Source organism: Molothrus ater, chromosome 9 (genome assembly GCF_012460135.2).
Source record: "Molothrus ater isolate BHLD 08-10-18 breed brown headed cowbird chromosome 9, BPBGC_Mater_1.1, whole genome shotgun sequence".
NCBI classification, from domain to species: Eukaryota; Metazoa; Chordata; class Aves; order Passeriformes; family Icteridae; genus Molothrus; species Molothrus ater.
Window position 1 is genome coordinate 24,823,767 of NC_050486.2, and position 23,711 is coordinate 24,847,477.

The following is a 23,711-nucleotide window of genomic DNA, read 5'->3' on the forward strand; positions in this document are numbered from 1 at the left end:
TTCCAATGGGGATTTCTATAGCCCTTTGTAAAAGACAAGTTCACATATAATTGTGTCCTGCTAGGAGAGATTAATGCTGTAGTTGAACACACAAAAAACCCTGCACTCCTAAATTTCCTGGAGAACAGGCACCATGCCCATGGGATGCCTGCACCAGTGGGATGCCCATCCACCAACACTCCTTGGGATTATCTAACCCAGGGCTTTCTTCTTCCTTCCCTCTGCTGGCAGCAAGGTTGTGAATGCTGGACAGGCTCCTCACTGCAGTAACAGTGAGAACAAACCTGCTGAGCTGACAAGAACATGTTCCACAGGACACCCAGATCCACAGGAGAGCACCTGTCTAAAACAAAACTTTAAATGCTCCTTAAAAAAAAAAAAAATATATATATATATATATATACACAAACCTCTGGTTCCAGTAGGCAGATGAGACTGTTCATCTGACCACAGGGAGAATGTTATTAATACACAGACAAGCCCATGTTCCCAACAGTGAAAATCCCTGAGATTTAGTCCTAATGAGAGGAATATACCCTGAACTTCTCACTGTTCCCACACTGAGTGCTGTCAAACCTGTGCCATATTCAGTATGCAATTCTAAAGGAAAGAAAACAGCAGGTCAGCAATACAAAATCAAAGGGCCAGTGTGATGAAGACCATCACCATAAAGTGCAGTCCTGGTTCCCAGGCACTGAAGCACAGCCTTGCAATGCAACAGGACAGCTGCTGAACACAGGGCATAAACATACACTGAACACTGCCCCACATTTAAGGAAAAGAAAGGGCTGTGTGCCAAATTCAGATTAATCACCTAGTTTCTGGAGGCAGACTAATTCAAATCAATCAAAATAACATACAAGGAGAGACCACATCAAAGCTGTAGCAGGGCAAACCAGAGCAAGAGGGACAAAATACAATCTAAGTGTATCAGTTTTACCAGCTCCTACTGAAATTTGCTACACCTTATAACAAAAGGGTTGTTACTGGTTAGAGCACTGGAAGATACAAATAACAGATTGCTGATAACTGTCAAGAGCCCATTCTTTGTCATTCCCACCTAAATGGGCACCTCCAAGAGAAATAAAAAATTGCCAAGTCCTACCTGATTTTTCTCAATTCAATTTTTTTGTCTGTTCAGTTACTTTGTTCAAAAAGACGTTACACGGATGTAAATACACATATACAAAATTGGTACTTAGAGTAAAAAAAAATCCTGTCTGAGAAATATTCTTTTCCAAGAAGTTTACAAGCAAGATGCAAAAAAACCCTCCATCTCTCTAAGTTATCCATTTAAAATTAAAAGTTCTAGTTGAGAGCTGAAGCTTTATAAAAACAGATTTCAAAATATACAATTTCTCCTTCCAAGACAGAGAATCACTTCTTGTCAGGAGATTCTTGGAACCTGAGTATGACAGGAACTGCAAGTCATCCCATCTCCAGGTACACTACACTGCTGGTTTTACTGAAGTTATACTGTGCTTTGTTCCTCTACCAGAATACAGAATAATCAAACCAAGTACAGCAGGAAGGCACAAAGGTAATTTTGAAAATAAAAATGGGAGGGGGTTATATATGTACAATCATTATACACATAGTTACAAGAAAACTGAATATTGGAAAATAAATGCCCCCCCTCCCCCCATTATTTTGATGAAATTAATTTTCTTCTTAAAGCAATACTAAAAAGTACCCATATTACAATGTCTCTTGGAAAAGAAATGAAATAAAAACTATTTTAAACCAGGGAACAGGAGTAAAACCAGAAATGGCCATCCTGGAAAAAGCAGAAAATTAAGTGTGGTGAATTCTGCTTTTCATTCAAAAAACCTATTCTGATTACCAGTACAGAATATGAAGTCATGCTGCATATGAAGGACTTGAATTTTTCATTAAATCTGTGAAAGGCAGAGCAGACCACTTCACTTACTTTCATGCACAGATTCAAGCACTGGATCTCAAGAGAGCAAAAAGCTCTCACCTGTGTCATAACCTCACATATATAAAGATCCACACTGCATAAGGTCAAGTCACTAATGGGTGATTTTCCTTTAAATATGAACCATCATCAGAAACATTTCAACAGACACAGAGGTGGGATTTTTCAAACTTTTATTTAATTGTTTATACACAAAGTTTAAGATGCCTTTATCTGTCATTCCTTACCTTCACGTGCCAAAAGAGAAGGTCAGAGTCTAAATGGGCAAGCTATGAAACCACATTGGACAGAAATTCCTAACTTCTGCTTCCTCAGATGTTAAAAATTACTGTAAATTAATAGAGCTGAAAGAAATGACACTCAGGAAATAACATACCAGCAACCCTGGGAGGCTTAAGAGAGCTGCATCCATTTATAGCAGAATGCCTGAAGAGATCATTATATTATCTATGTTGATCTTCTGTATCTCACAGAACATCTGAAACGTTTCATCGCCCAGCCTATAATAAGCCCTGTAATTAGGCTACAGTGTTCTAACACAGAAAAACCCCAAGCTGCTCTATATGCAGCAGACCACCACAAAGGCCAAGTCATATGCAGCAGAGGGGAACTAATTATTGGCAAAATTAGGCTTCATGATCCCACCAAGCAGTTTTTACACTGTTGCTGCATATGAATTCCTCTGCAGCACTCTTGTGACCAATTTTATTTTGAGCACTTGAACAAAGCCAAGCAACCAAACCTTTATGAAAGACAGCTTCCCATACTGCTTCAAGCAGCTACTGCAAAACATATACAACTGCTTTGAGCACTATGAAACATATACAACTCTGAGACATTTAAATCCAGTTTATTTAGTACCCAACTCAAGATAAATTAAAGGCAGTTTATATTGTCTTAGAGTATCCCATAGAGAGGATTAGAGATAAAGACTTCTAACTGGGGTAAGTAATATTTTAAAGTTCAAAAATAGGAAGCTGATGTTCCAGTTCTAAACTGAAAAGGAAAAGGAATTCTTTTAAATTCTTAACAAAAACCAGAAATGACTATTAGAAAAACTAAACCCAGAAAGGAGAGCCTTACACTTAACCCAGGTTTAGCTTTGTTTAAAGGTAAAACCAAATGTCCAAAAGATACAGAACATAGTAACAGTAATAGGAAAGATACTGGTGACATTTTAACACTTAATAATAAATTCTAGCAAGACCAGGGGAAAAAATACAGGGACAAAGTCAGAAGCAGGAATACTTCTTCAGTGCAAACAAAGTAATCCTCAGAGAAGCTTACACAAACACACAGCACTTGTAGCACAATGTAAGGAACTTGTTTTGTGAACCTAGCAACCTCTGCTGTCTCTGTGCATTTTGATGTACTTCTCTGTCAGCCCATGTCAGTACCTACTTCTCTGTTTCTGTTTGGGATCCTTCTGCTTTCCAGCTCACCAGGGCTACTTCTCTTGGTTGTTTTGGCTGAAGTCCCAGAGAAATAACAAAGCCCTTGAGCTGAATGTCAGAGAGTTCAAGAAGCAACAGGTGCCCAAGGGAATCTTCAACCTGGGTCTTTAGCACAGCCTCTGATAATGCACGGCATTTTTTTCCCCAAACAGGAACATGGAATTGAGATACAGACAGGCTGAGTGAAAAGCAAGAGTAAACAATCTCTTTGAGACAAGAACTTCCTTATGTTTTTGGTTTTTCCTCCTTTTGCTGCAGGAGTGTCCCTGAACTTTGGCTGATGATATCCAAATGGGATTTGCTTAGCTTTCTACTTATTAGCCTGGGTGCCTCACAGATTTCCTCATCAAATACTGACTTCTGATTTTACTTCCAACATCACAGAAGTAAAGGAATCAACATTAAAAATCCTCTGAATCAGATGCAGAAAACGAAGTGAAATTAGAGAAAACAGAAATTGTGTTCTTCCCATTTACCCAACACTTGGGGTCAAAGGATGGCAGAGGAGCCCTTACCAAAATCATCACTACTTCACTACTGTCTTCATGAACTGTGAACCAAGTTCTTCAAGTCTGGTTTTCCTTAGAAATCAAAGAAAAGTTTTGCTCTGAGTTGAACGACATATTTAGTGCCAAACTAAAGGATTTCTTTCATTTTTCATCTCAGCTAAAAAAAAACCCAGGACCTTTTGAATTAAAACAAACCCTCCCCAGTTCCTAGGCACTAAATATATACTCGACTACTGAATTTAAGGTATTAAAAAAAAAAAAAAAAAACCAAAAAAAACAACCAACCAAAAAAAAAACCACCAAACAAACAAACCCCACCACATGTGGATCATGCACTTTTAATTCTAAAATAAGAAATGCTACATTTCTCTTAAGTCATGAGCCTTTCCTCAAGTTCTTCTGAAATGCTAAAAACCCTTGCCTAGCAGAGATAGTTGATCCTCTCACACCCCAGGAACTCCTTTTCTTCACTCTTCTCTTCCTTATTCTTTTGTTTCTACCTCCTTGTTAGATTAGCAGGATTTGACTTTCACTCCCACTCCCTTTTTTATTCCAGGGCTGCTTTGAATAAAAATGAGCCAGTGTCCTGTTAAGGACAGACCCTTAGGGCATCTCCTTCACTTACAGTCTCCTCAACATTATTTTTTTTCTTCTACAACTTACCATTTGCTTTTCATAGACATACCTCTCATTCATCTTCTGCCTAGTTTCAAAAATTATGTACCTTCCTCAAGTACCTCTTGCATTCCTAATTTTCTACCTTTCTTACTTTCCCTATGCCTTTTTTAAGCTTGCACATTTGGGTCATTACTTCTTTCCTCTCTATATTCTACTTCTAGATCATCTAGTAATCATTAATAAATTAAGTATTTAAAGATGTCCTCATAGCTTTAAAAACTTCATTCTGCTTTCTGCTCATTCTGGAGTCTCAGAAGAGACTTGTTCTGACCATTTTTCATGGCACTTCCCTCATTTAACCCAACCTGCTGACCATTTATTGTAATGCACACAATTTACAAATCCCAGAAAACCACAACCAACAGATCTAATGGATTGTATTGGGAACTTCACAACCTGAACAGAATGAACAAGGCTACTCCTTGTCTTCCAGTAAACACTTGTATTTTTAAAAGACCTCATGCCATGTCACTTCAAACAACTATGACAAAAGGTGTTTTAACTCCAACACTCAACACACATCTGGGTTTTTCTGTTTGAAGCCACTGATGACAGACACTCCCTTCTGCTTGCTGGTGTCTCACTCTTGCTCATACCTTGACATGTTGCAAAATACAGACTACAATGTTCATTTTAACATGTAGTTTCAAGTGTTGGGAGTTTGTACTGGTTTACAATAGGTTACAGTTCAAACTACATCCCTAGCCAATTTTGGAAATCTAATTTTTTTCATAATAACTTTCTGATATTTTGGACTGGTCCAAAGGTCACTCACTTGGAAAAGAGAAAAAAAAAAAAGGGGGGAAATCAAATGTTTTACAGTTGAAAGGAAGACCATTCACTTTTTAATTAAGTTTGTTATAGATTACACTTCTAAACCTTAAGAAATTGGATTAATAGTTTCTTTATTTACTAATGCTATGAAGAGTCTTAAAACACCTAAAACTATTTTGCTTGGTTTTATTGGTTTCCTCCTACTTGTCTGCACATTGAACCTTGTGGCAAAATAGATGAGAGGTTTTTTCAGGATGAGTGTTTGCTGGATATTTTGTTTGTACTTAATGGTCTCTGGATAGCACCAAATCTAAATAAAGTTATGGCTTTAATCATCTGACTCAATCCTGCACAACCACCAACAGAAGAGCAACAATCCTAATTTTAAATTAAAAGCAGATGAAAATTTGAAAAAGTTGTTTTATCTTCCCTTTCTTCCATAGGAACCTAAATCCTCAAAACCCATGTGTGTACACACAGGTCTTCTAAAAACACTACCCTTCATAACATTTCTTACACAATGAAGCCAAGAGGAAACTAAAGACAATATGAAACATGGCTTTAGAGGACAAGAAAGAAATTTAAAAATCCTGAAGACAATCACAGCAGAGCAGGGTTTGTTCAACTCAGGATCACATTTACTTGGAGATGAGGCTGTAACAGACCAGAAACAGTCTGCACATAACAGCCTGTTTGTCCCAGCCACGAGACACCCCCAAATTTGAAATAAAGCTACCAGCTGTCTTAGCAAGATGCCATGTCACTGTTATGTGGGGTTGATCTATGAAGTCATTTTCTTAGAATACTTACCACTAAATCCCAGTTATTTTGTTCAAGCAACGTTATAGCTTCATCAATATTTTCAATACCAGTACATGCCTAAAAATAAAAAGAAGCAGTAAAGAGAATTAAAAGCATTGATCAAAATCAGGGTATTAATACTTATAATTCAATTCATTTCAACAGGATAACAGGAAAAGTATAGGTTTTCCCTTTCTGTTACAAAAGGGTAATCCAGAAATCAGACTTTAAACATCAAACATTTAGATATAATTCCCTTGTTCCATCAGAGGACTCTTGTGTAACCTTGAGCAAGCCACCTAGGGAAGTGAGACCAAGCAGTTATTTGTAAAATTAGGACAACAGTGCTGTCCCATAAAGGTGTTTTACCTTCAAAACTATGAAGCACTCATACTACTTTAAAAGAGAGCACAAAAAACCTTGAAGTTCTATCCCTGTACTCTGGCTTTACCTAGTTCAACAAATTAACACAATAGCATTTTTAAGGTTAACCCTCATAAAACCGTATTTTGAACTGAGCTTAATTGCAAACACAAGAGCACCTCTACTCAGCAAAAGCTGAGATGCAGCAACCTGCTGCCTTTTTTGATACCCAGACCTTTTCAACTATTCAACTTCAGCAGGCAGAGCATTGCTATTCATTCTGCCACATATTTGCCACCATTCACATTGAAGCATATCAGATCTATTTTACCAAAAGGGAAAAGAGGAAACAGCTAAGTTTCTTTCTGGAATTATCTTTCATCCTAAGTGTATTCAAACACACAAGAGGAGTTCAGAATTTTACAAGGTCTGAAACATGATCGTGTTCTTTCTGCTCTACCACACAGTTTTATATAACTGTGGTATATAAAACTGCATCCAAAAAATAAAAACCCAAACCTTTTAACAGTAATAACACAGAGTTAGATAGCAGCAGCAAACTATCAGTTTTCCTGATTTCCTTTATGTTGTAAGAGAAGAAGGAAGCTAAGCAGACACTTTTTTTCCTACCAAGACATAAAGAGCCATCAGGTCATATATTTCCCATTTCTTTTTTTCCAATTTACAAGCATGAAAACATAAAAAAGAAGAAATCACGAAGAAATTCAAGGCAAATTCTCTCTTCCTAAATTCAACCCTAAAAAAAATCCGCACTTACAAAGCACTACATGCAGTATGTCAACACAAAATGGACCAGTCTGAAGGACCACAAGAGGAAATTATGGAGAATTTTGCCTGCAGAGGGGAGGCAGCACACTGCTCTCATCACCACATCGATCCTCTCTGCAACAAAACAAAATTTCTTCCACTTCAGAGCATGCTGTGTTAATGCTGAATTTCACCCACTTCATATTGGGAGTGCTAAAAAACCACCACTTTGCTCCTTAGAAGCATCATTTTGCCTTCTTTTCCATTATTTCTTGCAGTTATTTCTGAAGTTAAAAATGGAACAAAACTTCAACACAATCCCCAGCAAATGCTTATACATTTATATACACTTAAGCCAGGTAGGTTTGCAGAGTACAGGGCTTGAGCTTGTCATTTCTGAAATCACAGGATGGTTCATACTCCCATCAACCTGCCACTGGAACTGATGTCAACAGATCTGCTGCAAAAAATCCTACTCTGAGAAAAAGCTCTGCAGAAGTCTGAGATTCTGTTAACATCCCAGTGAAACACACTTAATCTGGTCATTACAGAAAAAGTTACTATTTCTCTTTAGTCAGCCCTGCAAAATCTGCATGACCTTTTGAAGAACTACCTTGTGTTCCAGCCTACAATAAGAACTTGACCAACAATGTGTTGTTCTCACCCTGGGCTGTGCAGGTGAAGCTGAGGAGATGGTTCCTACAATACAGGCTTTAACACTGGTTTTAGTTGTCCCCTCTTTTTATCATTCCTGCAGCTCTGCTGACTTGCCACTGTCCTCTCTTAGCCCATACTAACTGCAAATCAGTTCAGCTCACTTTGGCATACTCTCATTTTGAGATAAACTAAACAAAATTAGCTTATCCTTCTGCCAGAGCACACAGTGAAAGGAGTTAATTCATGCCAGTGAGGGCAGAGTAATTAAACAGCTAATTCACCTGGCGTGTGCATCCTTCCTGAATCATCCTTCTGGTGACTTACAATGTAAAACAGAAGCCTGCTCTTGGTCACTCAGCAATGCAGAGTCACTGGGTAACAAGAACAGACAGGTGTAAACACCAGCTGAAAATAAAGATCATCAGAATTCTTAATAGCCAAGACAAGCATTTTTGGTCAAAATCTTTGCACCATTCTTACACTCCTTTGTAATATTTGATTTTTGAGGAGTTCTTAAACAAAGATTTCACTTTCCAGATGGATCATTTTTGCTAGCTGTCAATAAAACAGAAAACAAACATTTCAGAATTGCACCAGGAAAGAATGAGTGCTACTTATCAATGTAACCAGAAAAGAGGCATTCCCAGATCTTCAACACACTGTTAATGTCAGAGTTGCAGAAAATTAAGATTATTTAGAATCTTATTATATTGCACTATTTCAACATTCAAACACTACATACAACATACAAATCCTTGCATCAAATCAAAAGCCATCAGGGAGACCAAAAACCCCCAGCAACCAAAAACTGCCGCTTCCTTGTATCTGCATCATGTCATGCAAGCTAAACTAAAGAAAATCATCTGGTTTGCATGTCTTTGATTTTCCCTAAGAAATTAAGCACACAAGACAGGCAGTCCCTCAGTGGCAAGCCTGACATGACGTCAAAGGCTCTGTGGTGACAGATCAGTCCCAGAACAACCTGGCTGCTCCTGCCTTTGTTTTCTTTAGGGAAAGCACACAGGAAACCAGCAGGTTCTGTGAGCAACAAAATTAACAAAGTCTGGTTCCTCATGGGTTTGCCTCTCATCCCTAATTGCAAGGGCTGATTTCAGCTTTTCCTATGGCTGGAATATTTAAAAGAGCTTCTTCTAATGGAATACTTCCCACATTACCTGGCTTTTTTTTCATTATATTTGGAATAGTTTCATTAGTACAAGTCCAAGGGACACCTGGCACCTTAGGGCTCTATGCCTCACTTATCTAGAAAGGCACACTAGAATTCACAGGGTTTAATTATTTACAATACATAAAGATGTTTTCCTCGTGTTTATTCCTTTTATTCTACCCAAGCAAGAAACAAACAAACAAAAATTTAATGGGAAAAAGAAAGTTAAATTTGTTCAGAAAAAAGTGAAAAATCCTTAAAAATATAGCACAGCAGATGAGCCCTAAAGATGCAAAAATGCATCTCTGAACAAGTAGAGAGAGGGGCTGAGGAGACTTTTTTTATTATTCACAGATTTTTATTCGGCTTTATTTTCATGAGACACCTGCTTAACAGAAGGCATTAAATATTTTAAAAGAAAATTCCTACCTGAATACTACTAAATCTTGTTTCAGTGAACAACCAGCACATCCTCTAAGTCATCAAAAGATGAAAGGAACAAACCACCACAGAAAAGGTAAAACCTTGAAGGCTCACTGATTTGTAAACCTTTACACATCAGAAAGAAACCAAGAATTTTTTTGGAGGACAAAGGAGAAGAAAAGGTAGAACAAGTTCCTCCTCCTCCCTGCATTTCCTGTAGATCTAGGATATCATTTTCAGACTTCACAGCAGCTCCAGAGACTCTGCAATCACTTCTGTGCTTTTCCAGACCACACAAGAGGAAAACGAATGCAAAGATGAGAAAACTTTTGTTGTGTGCTGAATACATAATCAGATTCTGAAGATAAAGTTACTGAATGTTAAAACAACCTTTTTAGCATCCTGCTTTTTCAGGGCAGGTAAGTGTTTCCACCAGGCAGATTGAAATTTTCACATAATAAAATTTCAGAGTGTTCTCCAAATTTTTTTTCCAGGTAGCTTCATATCCCCACAGCAATGGAGACCTTACCCTTGGAATGTTTCACAGGTAAACATTAGGGTGCTAGCCTTGCACAGTAACATCAACCTTAATAAAAGAAGCAAAGTAGTGAGGAAACAATTCAATAGGAACAAGTTGTGAGGGCAGACAGACTCCAAGGCTTTTGAGACAAAGCGAGGAGCTGCTTCCAGAAAGCTGTAATGCAGGATGACAGACTGGCTCTTCTAAATCCCTTGCAGGGTGGTCTGACCCCAGCAGCTGTAACAGCTGGATGTGGGGTTTGAGACCCTCTGGGACACCCCACCCCAGCAGCCCAGGCTCCAGCCCACCTCCACAGCCCAGGGAGCAGCTGCCCTCCCCATCTGGCAGCAGCTGCCCCCCAGCACCTGCTGCAGGGATGCAGGATCCATGGCAGAGCTGCAAGGGCCAGCTGCTGCTGCCAGCACAGGGCTGGGCTGCTCCTGCAGCAGCAGCTGCTGACACTCACATACAGCCTCACACGCTGCCCCCCTGCGCAGGAGCTGGCAGGACATGGCATTAGCAGCAAGGCAGGATGTCTCTCACCTGTGGCACCATTCCCCCCCTGGCCAAGGCAAAATGCAGCAGGCAAAGTATCCAAAAGGCCACTTTTGGCCTAAGAGCAGTAGCTGGATATGGAGGACTAAGTCTCAACATTCCTTTTGAACAATTCCATACTTCCTGTGGATACTAACAGTAGCTGTATTTTCTCCAAAAAGGGACCACCTAACCCAAATTAGGCCTAGAACATTTTGTACAACAGGTTCAGGCCCATTAAAACCAGGGCTGTAATTCACAGACAGCTGTGAATTGCATTGGGTACCACTCACTCCTGTACAGTCAGATTAAAAACAAAATAATCTATAGCTCAGTCCATCATTTCAATGTTTAGCCAAATGCTACAATGCCCAAAGAAACAACTGCATGAAGGCACCAAAAGATTCAACAGGATTGCTTAGGAAGAAAAGCTTTCACCCTCTGGGATGCCCTACAAAAGCTCAGGAAGTCAGCACTAACACACCTGCAAGTGCACAGACAACACCCTAGGAAGTGCTTACTTTTGAAAGCACCAAATAAATTTTTATCACTAGATAGAGCACAGCACCTAGAGTTAACTCCATTCCATAAATATATATGAGGGTTTCAAGAGACATAAGAAACGCTGCCAAAGAACATAAATTGTCAAAAATCAATTCACTATCCCTTGGGTAACTTACTCTTCAAAAATTGAGAGATACTAAAAGCATGAAAAACTCTTTGAGTCCAGGCCACAAACCTGCTCAGGACAGCTGAATTACCCAGATCAGCAGCTTAAAAACAACAAACCACTCAGAGCTGTTCTGAGTAGCATTTGAGCTACAGCAAAGGATATTACCTATCTCCTTGCATATTTCCTGTGTAAAAGAACCAAGATTTACCTTACTGCTTTATTCACCTCTTCAATTACAACCAGACAGTTCACAGACACACTTCAACTCCCTGCCAGGTTTTGCATATCTCCAAAGACAGGGAGTCTACAGCCTCTCTGGGCATTTTGTTCCAGTGCTTTACCACCTTCACTGAGAATTGCTTTTCCTTATATTTAATTATAATTCCCCAAGCTGTAACCTATATCCATTGCCTCTCACCCTCACACTCCAACTGCAAGAGAAATTTGATTCTGTATTGTCTGTTATCACCCACTGTACAACTGAGACAGGAACTAGATCCTCCTGCAGCCTCCTCTCCCAGGCTACACAATGCCAGCTCCCTTAACATCACCTTTCACACAAAAATGCTCCAGCCTCCTCCCTTCCTAGGTAACCCTTCACTGGACTTGCTCTGCTTTGTCAGTGCAGTGACTGATGGCAAACTCAGTACTCCTGGCAGCAGTGCTCTCCCCTGAACAATGAGAAAGAATGGCCTGCCTCAGGCTCCCAGAACACTTGTACAGCCCACCAAGTGGCTACTACTGCTTCTAGAAAAATCCTTAAGCATTCCTAACAAATCCTTAAGGATTCCTAACAAAAATCAGGTTCCTAGATGCAAGATTTTTAAACAACCCAATCCTGAGTTTCCTCTTTCTAGAGTCAAGCATAGGACTTTGCTTCTTTTGCCCAGCCATTATGAGGAGAATGGCTCAGTAATCAAGGATAAATATCAAGTCTCCATAAAGAACCAAGGCTAGCTCCAGATTGTATCAGCTAGAAATCCACTCAAACCCAGAAAGATTTAGGATACTAAATCACTCATGGCATGTTAATAAGTCAGAAAATTTTCTTTAAATTCACACATACACTGTTGCAATGGTGATTACGTCAAAGCTACTGAAACAAAGTGTAACACTTCTTCCCCCAAACCAGGTAAAGTTAAGCCAACATGCCTAGCCAAGCAAGTAAAGGCTTTAGTACCATAATATCAAATTTAAGATGCCTGTGGAACTCCCTTCCGGGCTATTAAGAGATGCAGCACATTCAGACACTCAGAATTTAGATTTTTTTGGTACCTCAGTTCTTCTCCTCCCAGAGTCCCACCAGTATCAGGATCACCTCCACAGACTTCAGCAGCTCCACCCTTCTGTGGCATCCATCCCTGCTCATTCTAACCTGCAACAACCCTAGCAGTGTATCGAGACTGTTCTTAATATGAGTCATCCGTGGTTATTAAATTAACTTTTACTTCTGTTTCAGACAAACACTCAGAAAACAACATCCAGGCATATCGACCAAGACACAGACTGAAAGGTCACCTACTGCAAGCATCTAACTGAAAAGATAAGAATGCTTCTCTGTTTTTTTCATACTCAGAAGACCATCTGGTAAAAATTAAGCAGATTCACCAGCTGTTCATTTAGCAAAAACAAGCTAATTTACTTACCAGCATCAGAAATCAAGAAAGGGTTTAGGCAAATATGCCAGAATAAAGTTTGCCCAACGCATTTCAACTCCCACACCCAACTACTTACAAATTTCATCATTCTCCTATTTGAGCATCTCCTTAAGCAAAGCGAGGTGGGGAGGGGAGAGGGGAGAAGGAAAAATAGTATTTATGAAGGTCACAGAAGACATTTCAACCTGTAGCTACCAAGCAGAAAGGAGTGAACTTTGCCCATACTCTGAGATGACTGCAAGCCTTCCAAACAAAGCAAGCTGGGGACAAAGTCTAAACTGGTAGCATGAAGCTCTAACCACTTCTCAGCAGAACTAACTCACTCAGCACCACACTAACCACGTTCAAATGGATTCCAGCAGACTGTCAACTCTCCCAAGACTCTGGAGCAAATTCTGATTCCAGAATACCACGAAGGCAGATCCCTAGGAAGCCCATGAGCTGAGCCAAGACATGAACTCAAGCCTCCCAAGCCCCATGCTAACACTCCAGTGTTTAAGCCACACACGTTACATACAAAGAGCAGTGGTCAAACTGAATTAAAATACAAACCAAAAGTCAGTACCCATTAATTAGTACCCTACGCTACCAAACCCATTTGTCTTTCCTGAGGACTGAAGACAGCCTTTACCCAACAACTACAAACATGTTTTAGTTAGGATTATCCCAAAGTTTCTGTGTTTGTTTAATACTTTTATTAAGGATGTCAGTGAAAGCAAAACCCCAAGGTTTCCTGAATCATTTTGCCCTTACAGTATCACATAAGAAAAACTGATGGAAAAAAGAAAATAATTGCATGGGTCAAACAAATGCTTGCTGCACATTTGCACTCATCTCCTTTCTCCTCATTATCTCAAAAGCAGCAGAATTTTAAAAACAACTCAACAATAAATAAAAGCCACTTTCTAGATACGCACACAAAGGAAGAGTACTGATCCATACAAAAGAATATTTTAGTCAGCATTTTGCAAACACTCTTTTTAATTTTTTGTGAAGAACAGGACAGCAAGAAACAGACATACTCTTCAAAACCTGGAAAAGGCATTGGCATGGTTTGACTCCAGCCAGCAGCCAAGCCCCATGGAACTGCTCACTCACTGCCCCAGCAGTGGGACCAGGTAGAGAATCAGAAGGGTAAAAGCTGGAAAACTCACAGTTTGAGATAAAGACAGCTTAATAGGGAAAGCAAAAGTCACTCACACAAGCAAAGCTACAAAAAGAAATAATTCCCTGCTTCCCATGGGCAGGCAGGTGTTCAGCCACCTCCAGGACAACGGGGTCCCACCACATGTAGTGGTTACTTGGGAAGACAAACACCAACACTCTGAAGATCCTCTCTTCCTCTTTCTTCCCCCCACTTCATACACCAAGCATGATGTCAGATGGTCTGGAAAATCCCTTTGGTCAGTTTGGGTCCCCTGTCCCAACTTCCTGCGCACCCTCAACCCCTTCCCAGTGTAGCAGAACAAGAAGCAGCAAAAGCCTGGGCTCTGAGCAAACTCTGCTCAGCAAAAACAAAAACATCTCCTTATTATCAACTCTGTTCAGCACAAATCCAAAGCAGAGCCCCGTAACAGCCACTGGGAAGAAAATTAACTCTACCCCAGCCAAAACCAACAGGCATCCAGAGCAGGGAAACAGCAGCACATTCAAACTCCAAGTACAGGTCATACCAATAGCACAGGCCAACAAGGGCTGAAAAGAAAAAAAAAAAAAAAAAAAAAAAAAAAACAAGAAACAGCTTTATTAATATTATATAAGCTTTTAAAAGCATCAGGCAAGAAAGCCTGACAGGGAGTCAGTGGGACCAAAGGAAGAAAACAGTAAAGAAGTATTCAAAGAAGGTAAGGGCATATCAGAAAAGCTACATGAATTCTGTGCACTGATACCCACTACTGAGGAACTTTGAGACCATCCTGTAACACAGCTGATCTGTACTGAAAACACTCTCATCCTAAAATGTCAGCAGAGACACACAGAGCAAACCACTAGATTTGTGAGAGTCCCCAAAACTCTAAAGGAATTTATATTTAAGTTTTTCACAGCAGACTCCTCTTTAAATCAGTTTGATTAAAGGTGAAATCAACACCACATTCCCTGTGTTGTGGTGCAAACCATTAGGGGTTAATATTTCTACAGCTCAAATTTGACTTCTGTACTAATAAGAAACAGCAGAAATTCCAATAAACTACATAGAATAGGCTTAGTATGTACATGTATACAACACACTGAGGAAAAGTGAACACAGCTTCTATAGAGCAAACTCACATATCACAAAACTACTCAAATGTCTCTCAAGAACTCAGCCAGTTGAAGAACACAAGACTAACTCAAGCTGGCACAGTTTATTTCCAAAGTTTTACAACAAACTCATCAAGCTTTACAACAACATCATCAAGCTTTCAAAATGCTGACTTCCAGAAACTAGGATGAGGTAAATCCATTCACATCCTGTTTCTTTCAGCTCTTTCCTAAGGACCAGCCACTGCTGTAGAAAAGACATTAGGTCAGCTGGGTCTTCGATCTGAGCTGATATGGCACCTTTGGTATTTGCTCACACAAACAACCTGACCTTTAGAAAAAAAAAAAAATTATAGAAGTGACTCAGTTTCAGTGTTCTTGTCTTTATAAATTGTTTTCTGCAATAGTTAAAAAGGAAACATATATAAAATAACCCAAGGGCTAACGTATTCTGTTCTAGTTTCAAAATGTTTCTTAAGAACTTCAGCTTTAATGACTTATCTTTTGAAAGCATTAACTACTGTTGTGGAACAAAGACCTGCTCAACCAGTCAGACATAGAGGACCAGTAGATGACTATTTCAATAGACCAAACAACATGTCATGCATACATGAAGGCCTTGATTTCCTCTTTGAGCAGTTTCTTTTTACAATTGCACATTAACTAGTCAACTCTAAAAAATGGGCTTAATTAGTAGGTATCAATCCAGCCAGTAAGAATGTCATTTCCTTTCATCCAAATAATGAGGGACGAGTAAAATGTTAGGTACTTCCCCAGGCCTTTTATTCTAGTTCCTACAGTAGTTAAAGGAAAGGACTCATCTAATGGCTGCCCCACATATGCACAAATTTATTCACTGACTAGAAAAATATGAGATCCTGTCAAAGATTTGCCATGTAGTTCCTCTAAAAAGCTACCTTGTACTTCTAGTGTGGAAGTGTGTGAAAACTAGGCTTGCAATGGTAACTGAATCATAAGAACTGCCCAAATACAGAGCAAAACTCTGCCCTTTCAGGCTTTCCAGCTCCAACACAATATTCTCAAGATGGGAGATTCTCAAGGCCCCTTAAGACATGTAGCAAATGGCTCAAATGCTCATCCTCTCCCACACCTCCTTCCACACAGAAATATGAACTCAGTAAGTGTAAAGTTTACTGTAATTGATCCCTGCTTACTAAGACATATTAGCCATGTGGTATTTTCAATATGACAATTTGCACAGTATCTTTCAATGAAAGTCCATTCCTAGCCTTTGGGAGTACATATAATTATTAATTTCAATATTATAATTAGTACTGGTTGTCATGGCATTTGAAAAAGGATCCTACAGCTACCACCTCTCAATCTGTTTCAGTGACCTACTAACCCAAATACCTATATGAATGGGCTGATGGAAATGGTGACATGATTACTATGATGTCAAGAGTCTTTTCAAGGTAATTGAATGAAAAAACCAGAATAAACCTCTTTCTAAAGACAAATTGGTGCTCCAGTGGTAAATTATTCACGGTTCCTACAGCAGGAGTGTAATGCACACAAATCATAGCCAAAGTAGCCTCTTTCTTTTCTACAAATGTCAGTTAGTATTTCTAATTAACTGTCTGCCCTTACATCAGAGAAATTAACTGGCGTTTCCGTGAAGAGCTATCAGTGAGACTATCCAAGTTATGTTTCTAAAAGGACACCACTCTTACTCCAACTTCTTATTTGTGACTCTGGAACCCACTTCACCTTCAGTTTAGAGGCCAGTAAATCAATTAGCCTTGTTCTGATGAACCTGACCTTTGTGATGACAACTGAGCCTAAACGTATCTAAAGAAATGAAACTCCAAAACCCACAAGGAATAAATTAATAGAAGTGATGGCAGAAGTGACTGGTAGCAGACAGTGAAAATGGCAAAAACCAAGAAGAACACACTAAGCATGCAGTATGTTTTTATCACGTCTCTTGGCCCTAGGGCCATTTACAGCAAACAAAACCAACTGTGTTCCAAACCAAGAGGTCCAGCTACCAGTTCCAAAGGTGTTACTGACTGGGTAATATAAAATTATAATGTGATAAAATCCAACAAGGATTAAAAGGAATTCTAATCAAAATGCAAATTAAGAGGCCTCACAAGTATGAACTTCAACATCCTACAGTGTCCTAAAGGCCTCTTTTTACACTGAAAAACAGTCCTCTTATCTATTTTAAAATTTAACTAAAGATACAGTAACCTATATCCATTAAAACAGGTCAGGTGAAGCAGTGCAGAGCATCTGGGCACCTGACTATGAGATACCCAGCAGAGCCCACTTTTAACTAAAGACACCCAGCAGGAGGTTTGGTTAAACAAACCTGTCTATCCCAAACCCTGATTTCCAACCTCTGGAGTTCTGGATTTCCTTCCAGCTACTGTGGAGAGATCTGCAGAGCTCAGTTCAGCACCCACTGCAACTCCACATTCTACAGAGAGGCCACACTACAGAGAGGTTTTGGTTTGACTAAGACTGAGCTTTAAGCTCAGACAGATCTGAACAAATGTACATCCAGGTATATAGGGAGACCTTCTGATGAAAATGTAGGCCTCCAAGAACTTTAAATCTTTGGAGAGAATCCTCCAGCTTATGTTCAAACTTTGACTGGAACTCTCTTCAGCAACAACCTTTTGTTGAGAGCCTTGTTCCAAATTCCCAAACACTCCACTGAAACCCTGCAAAGAAAGCAAGAACAGCCCTTTCTGCCCCAGCACCTTAACATGTCTTTTTCTTTCAGAAATTAATATTAAGGACATCCACTTTGAGATTTGTTCAGAACCCACAGTGAGTGGTTTATCCTTACAGAAATGTTTGAAACACTTTCCAGCCCCCACCCTAAGTCACAGTCCAGGGCCAGAATCAAGGGTGTGAACTCGAAGCTATTCCTGTATCTGCCCACCTTTTCCACCCATCAAATCTTTATAGTGGCAATAAATTAAAATGACAGAAAACCTGACCCACCATGCCAACAAGCACAGAGGAAAGCAAAGCTCACTTAGCACCCTTCAAAAAATATATACAAATGTCAATTCTACACATACACACAGACTGTTGGACAGTGAAAACTGTTCACAACTGAAATAATCTCCTACAGGGCTGAAGCAGACAGGAACAGAAAAAAAACAAACCAAACCAAAAACTTTATCTTGTCAGTTATTTAACAGCAGTGTGTTAACCTCCAGGTGAAAAGATTCTCCAGTTTCTTTAATTTTTACCATTCCAGAAGGAAACAAGTAGATTGAATTACAATTAAATCTTCAAAAACAAGCAAAACAAAAAGTAATAAACTGATGTATCACTGTCATGGCCAATTTTATAATTTAAAACACAATCATTTAGCATGCTTTCTCACTTTGCTGCAAACTGATGGCAATGAGGTTCTCTCTTCCCAATTCCCCCTTGCTCCTCCCACAACCTGTTTTATGAAAGAGATTGACAGAAAGTTGAAGTTTGAAAAAAAAAAAAAGACATTTTTATACACAAGTGTGTGAATCACACAGAAGTAGTCTACTATCCAGTTTTTAAAAATTTTGGAAAAGGAAAAAATAAAGCACATACCTTGGTTTCACAATGAACATAGATGAAAGAGGGAAGAAGAAAACTACTAGAAATCCATTGTCTCAATGAAAGCAAGGATTTTTGAGTTCTGTCATTTCACTCTGAAATCCTCCCACCCTGACCAAATCCTGACCATTACTTGGTCAATGAAAAACGTGAATTCTTTGAAGAATTTCCTCCTGAAGCTCCAGAGTGCCAGATATTCTTGTAATACAGGGACACACAGGAGCTGGCAACCCCACAACACCGCAACCCTTAGGCCCACTCCACATTTAGGATGTTGTGAGGACAAGTACACAGCATGAATAAAGGGGTCCTATAGGAGAACATAACTTATGAGGACAAGAAGATATTCTCGCTAATTTTAGTTCCAATCCTAAGTGAAGCTGTAAAAACAAAAGCAAAAGTGCTAGTGTGCAAAAACATCAGTATCTGACACTTCTGCCAATACTCAAAGTTAAACTTTGGGAATGAAGACCAATCTATGTCAATTAAATGAAGCTCTGTGTAACTAAATTTTACAATTTAAAAAGAAAAAAAAAATCTGTTTTCTTTATAGTGAAAAGCAGAGCCCAAACTGCAAGAGATCATGAGTGTATTTGTACCATGGGAGCAGCTGGGTATCCCACTGAAGATGGAAGCACACTTTGCAGTTAAACACAACAAACAACAGAACAGTTGTTAAAAAATTGGTATAAATTATATGCCCTTATTTCTCCCAGTATGTGAAGTATGTTGCAGCATCACTTACCAATTCACATGCAGCTACCTTTCTGAAGAATTTATGCTACTAAAACAAGCTGGTGTGCTTTTTCCTATGGAGTTTTTCCTTTATGCCAATGACACTTTGTGGAGAAGTTCTGAATTGCATTTAGCAAAAAAAGCTAAAACTTGTTTGTGCACTGAACTCCACACCAGCTACTTCCACTGAAAACAATCAGGCTACTCACACACAAAGCAAAGCTTCTGCATAATCTTTCCTAAGTGTGGGCCTAAGAAGGAAGAGTTAGGCAGGTTGCTTATACAGCCCACATGCATGAATACGTATTTTGTGCTCCCTGGGTAGCACACAGTAGCCTCGTTAAAAAGGAGAGGAAAAGAAAATAATTATAAACCACACAGAACAGGCTTAAATTGTTCTGAGACATTAGGCAAAAATATTTTGGTAGATCACTCACTGTGCCTTACTCTACACTCAAAATATTTCATAAAATACCATGGGTTTGTGTGTGTGTGTATATATATATGTATAAAATATATAAATTTAAACATATATGCAAAATACTTTCTAAAAAGAAGTAATTCTCTTTAGTACCTCCAAATGCAGAAGTAACCTGTTACTACAATCAGAGCTAAAAAGAAAAAAACAAATGCAATACAAATTCTTGCTCTAGCTGAAACCCAAGGCAAAACCCCTAATAACTCTGGAAGATACTAAATAAATCCATGAAAGCTTCACAAAAGCATCAAGCATCAGTACAATTATGATTTCATTTCTTTTTTTTTTTTTTAGTGGGGAGAGAAAACCCTTTCAACTTTCAGAAGTTTAAAGACCACTACTCTATCCCCCTTAAACACCACTTGGGAAAAGTGAGGGTGAATGGTGATGGAAGTTTCCTTCCCAATTTAATTCACCAAAGATTAGCTGAACTAAACTACAAAGAATTGCTTTTGAAATTTTCACTGTGTGCACCATTTTTCAATAAGACACCTCACATAAACATAGAAGATGGCAGCAGAACTCTGAGAAACATATTTATTAATTAAAAGGTACAGAAAATATAGGAGGGAAAATCATGCAGAATTACTTTGCACATAATGTTTTATTCTCCATTTTAAATTCTTAGTGAATGAGTTGCAAATTCCACCAAGTACTTAAAAGACCCAAAAACCTTGACTGTTTTGTAACAGCCTACAGATTCAAGGCCTAATAATGACTGACATTGTCCTTTACTAATCTGAATCTTTAACAGCGTGACAATTAACAGTTCAGTACTTCAAAATCAGGTAGACACTTGATATAATCTTAAAAAGAAATACAATGAAACAGGAAAACAAAGTTGTCTGCTGAAATACAAGAGGAAAATGTTTGGGTTCTTTTTAAGCAAGGATTGGTATATGATAAAATATTTCCTGTGTCCTAGGTTCAGACACATTATGTCATCCACCCTTGATCTAAAACTGGCTTCTGTGACTCCACCACCCACCTGCAAGTTTGCAATGATACTTACTTGTCTTCATGGTACCAAACACTGCAGTTGCTCTTACACTTTTATTAATGGTTTCAAAATCCAACAATACTGCAAAATAGCAAAAATCACCTGCAAAGTCTAAATCTGTATTGAAAATTCTGTTAAACAAATAATCTTAAATTCGCCAGCCACTAATCTCATCTTCTGGGATTCCTGATTGTAAGTTCAGGTAATAATGTGGGATCCCATAAGAATCTGTTCCCACAGGTATGAATGCAGAATTGGGGTCCCAGTTTCCTTTCACACAGTGTGCTGTTCCTGGAAAAACTCCTTTGTGAAAGCCCAGCCCTAAAATTGGGATGTCATCCCTTACACACACAACAAAGTAGTGTCAATATAGTAACATTTGATAAGCATTTTAATGAACACAGGTGTAAGATATGGGGTACAGGAGGGGATGACAGTTCCCTGTTACCAGCTGGGAACTCCATGGGTTACATCAGTGAGATACCTGGTACCTTTTGCAACAGAGGAATTACTTAATTACATAATACACAGGAATTATTGTGCACACCACAGTCACCCTACCTGTAGCTCCAAAGAAACACACACACAGAGTGAATTGGTGGGATTATTTTTTTTTTCTTTTCAACTAAATGAAATAGTTTCACTGCATTTTAAGAAGCTGAACATACAGATGGCAGTTTTACAAATCAATCCAAGGATATCCAGGTGCCAACCCATGTAAGAACAACCACTGCAAATGGACAGAGCTTAAAAAAACCCAGATGGATTAAAAAGCAAATATTTAAAAAGTATATTCAAATATCATCTGATTCCTTTCCCAGATGTGTTGGGCTCCCCCCACTATTTCAAATGCAGGTATCCTCCACTTTTTCACTTGGTCTTAGGAAAACAATATAAAACGAGCAATATCAAGAAATAATATATGCTCCTAAACACATCACTTTCACTTACAGAAGGACTTTATTCTGGGGATAAGATATAGAAGTCTGAAATTAAATTACAACCCCTTTGTAAGGGAGGAAAGGTAACAAACAACTTGGAAGAGGATATTCCTCCCTTCCACACAAACACGCTGCTGTTTGGAATGGGGTGGGAAGAGTTTTACCGTCATCACAACAGTCATAGGCTGAGGCAACCATGGAGTTTAGTGTTGATGCTGGAATGGAAACACCTCTGTTCAGCACTAATCTGTAGTACCAGCAAGTGATTCACTACAAACATTGTGACAAATCATGTGGACTGATGAGTTTTGTATCCTCCCTGGCATTTGCCTCTTCCAAGTGAGCTGCCTCACAGCTGTCCCAGGGCCTGGGTGGTTGCACAGGGTAGGAACGAGCAAAGTGGATGAAAAAGCTTTATTTTATTAATTAAAAACTGAAACTCTCTAAGTTAAAGAAGACATTTTGTTCACGCACCTTGAGAGAAGAGGGCACACGCTCCCCATTTCTGACAAACAAAAAAAGAAGGAAAGAGAGAGCGGAGGCTTCAGAGGGTGGGCTTCACACCCACCAGCCCGGACCTCCCCACAAAGAACAAGCAGCACAGCAACGAGGAGAAAGAGAAAAGCAGCGAGAGGCCACGGCTGTGTGGCGGCGGCTTGAAATTTACCTGGAAATCAGCCAATATCATTTCTCGGTCCATGTTGGACGCCATTGCAGCCAGCTGTGTCCCGGCTCTGCTCGGACCCGCGCACCTGGAGCCGCTGCCGCGGGGAGGACGGGGCAGGGTGGGAGCTCAGGAGCTCATGGAGGCGCCGCGCTGCGCTCGGGCTCCCGCGGCGCCCCCGGGCTGCCCCTGCCGGGGCCGAGCAGGGGAGGAGGCAGGAGAGCGGCGGGCCGGGCGCGGGGCCGGGAGCGGGCAGCGCTGCCTCAGCCGCTGGCCCGGGAAGGAGGAGGAGGAGGAGGAGGAGGAGAAGAAGGAGGAGGAGGAGGAGGAGGAGGCAGCGCCGCTCCCCGCCTGCCTCCACAGCGCCTGTGTCGCACATTTTGCCTGTCATTGAGGTCGCAAAGAGGCGCTTTGCGGCCGCCACGTGACTGCCCGCCTGTCAAGCGCTCCCGGAGCCGGGGGCGGGACCGAGCCGGGACCGGGACCCGGCGGCACCGGAGCGCAGCGGGGAGCCCCGGCCCGGCCGGAGCTGCCACAGCGAGGCGGACACAGCCTCACGTCCCGTGCCGGGGTTTGGCGGCTCCCCGGGCCCGGCCGCGGCGCGAGGCGTCCGGGCTGGGCTCCGCCGCCGGCTGCGGCCTAACGGCTCTGAGGGGAGCTGGCTGCAGCCGTGCCCGGGCGGCGCGGGGAAACGCGGGCCGCTGCAGCTGCCGGGCGGAGCGCGGCCCTGCCTCTCTGTGCGGGAGCGGGGCATCCATCCCTCCCTCCATCCGTCCATCCATCCATCCGTCCTTGCCCCTTTCCCTCCATCCGCGCCCCGTGACCGCGCTGGTTTCGCTGGATGCAGCGGTTCGCGTCCCCTCGGCTCCCCCGGGACGCGGTGCCCGCCCGGTGCCCCGCACGCCCGGCAGGGCCCGCATCACCCGGCGCTCGGGGTAGCAGCGACATTTCCCCCGGGTTCCGACTTGGCTCAAAAGAAGAAAATGCATTTTCCGCAAGTTTTTCTGAGCCAGCACACCGTGATCTGCACAGCGGCCCTCGCTCAGGCTTAGCACTCCAGCAGCACTGTAAGATGCCGTTCTATTATATACCGCAAATAAACCTGCTTTAAGTAATGCAAATCTAACTGATGTTAAGTCTGCCTCCTACAA

The 23,711-nt window shown here is 40.6% G+C and overlaps 1 protein-coding gene across 1 annotated transcript in view; it reads right to left on the reverse strand.

The window, feature by feature from the left end:
- FAF1 (Fas associated factor 1) overlaps window positions 1-23,116 on the reverse strand; it is a 147,966-nt gene extending 124,850 nt beyond the window's left edge. The window contains exons 1-2 of the mRNA XM_036387834.2: window positions 22,564-23,116; window positions 6,165-6,233 (exon numbers count right to left, since the gene is read on the reverse strand). Of these exons, the coding sequence (XP_036243727.1) occupies window positions 6,165-6,233; window positions 22,564-22,608 (114 nt within the window). The 5' untranslated portion in view covers window positions 22,609-23,116. The remainder of the gene's footprint in view (window positions 1-6,164; window positions 6,234-22,563) is intronic.
- Window positions 23,117-23,711: the final 595 nt, after the last annotated feature.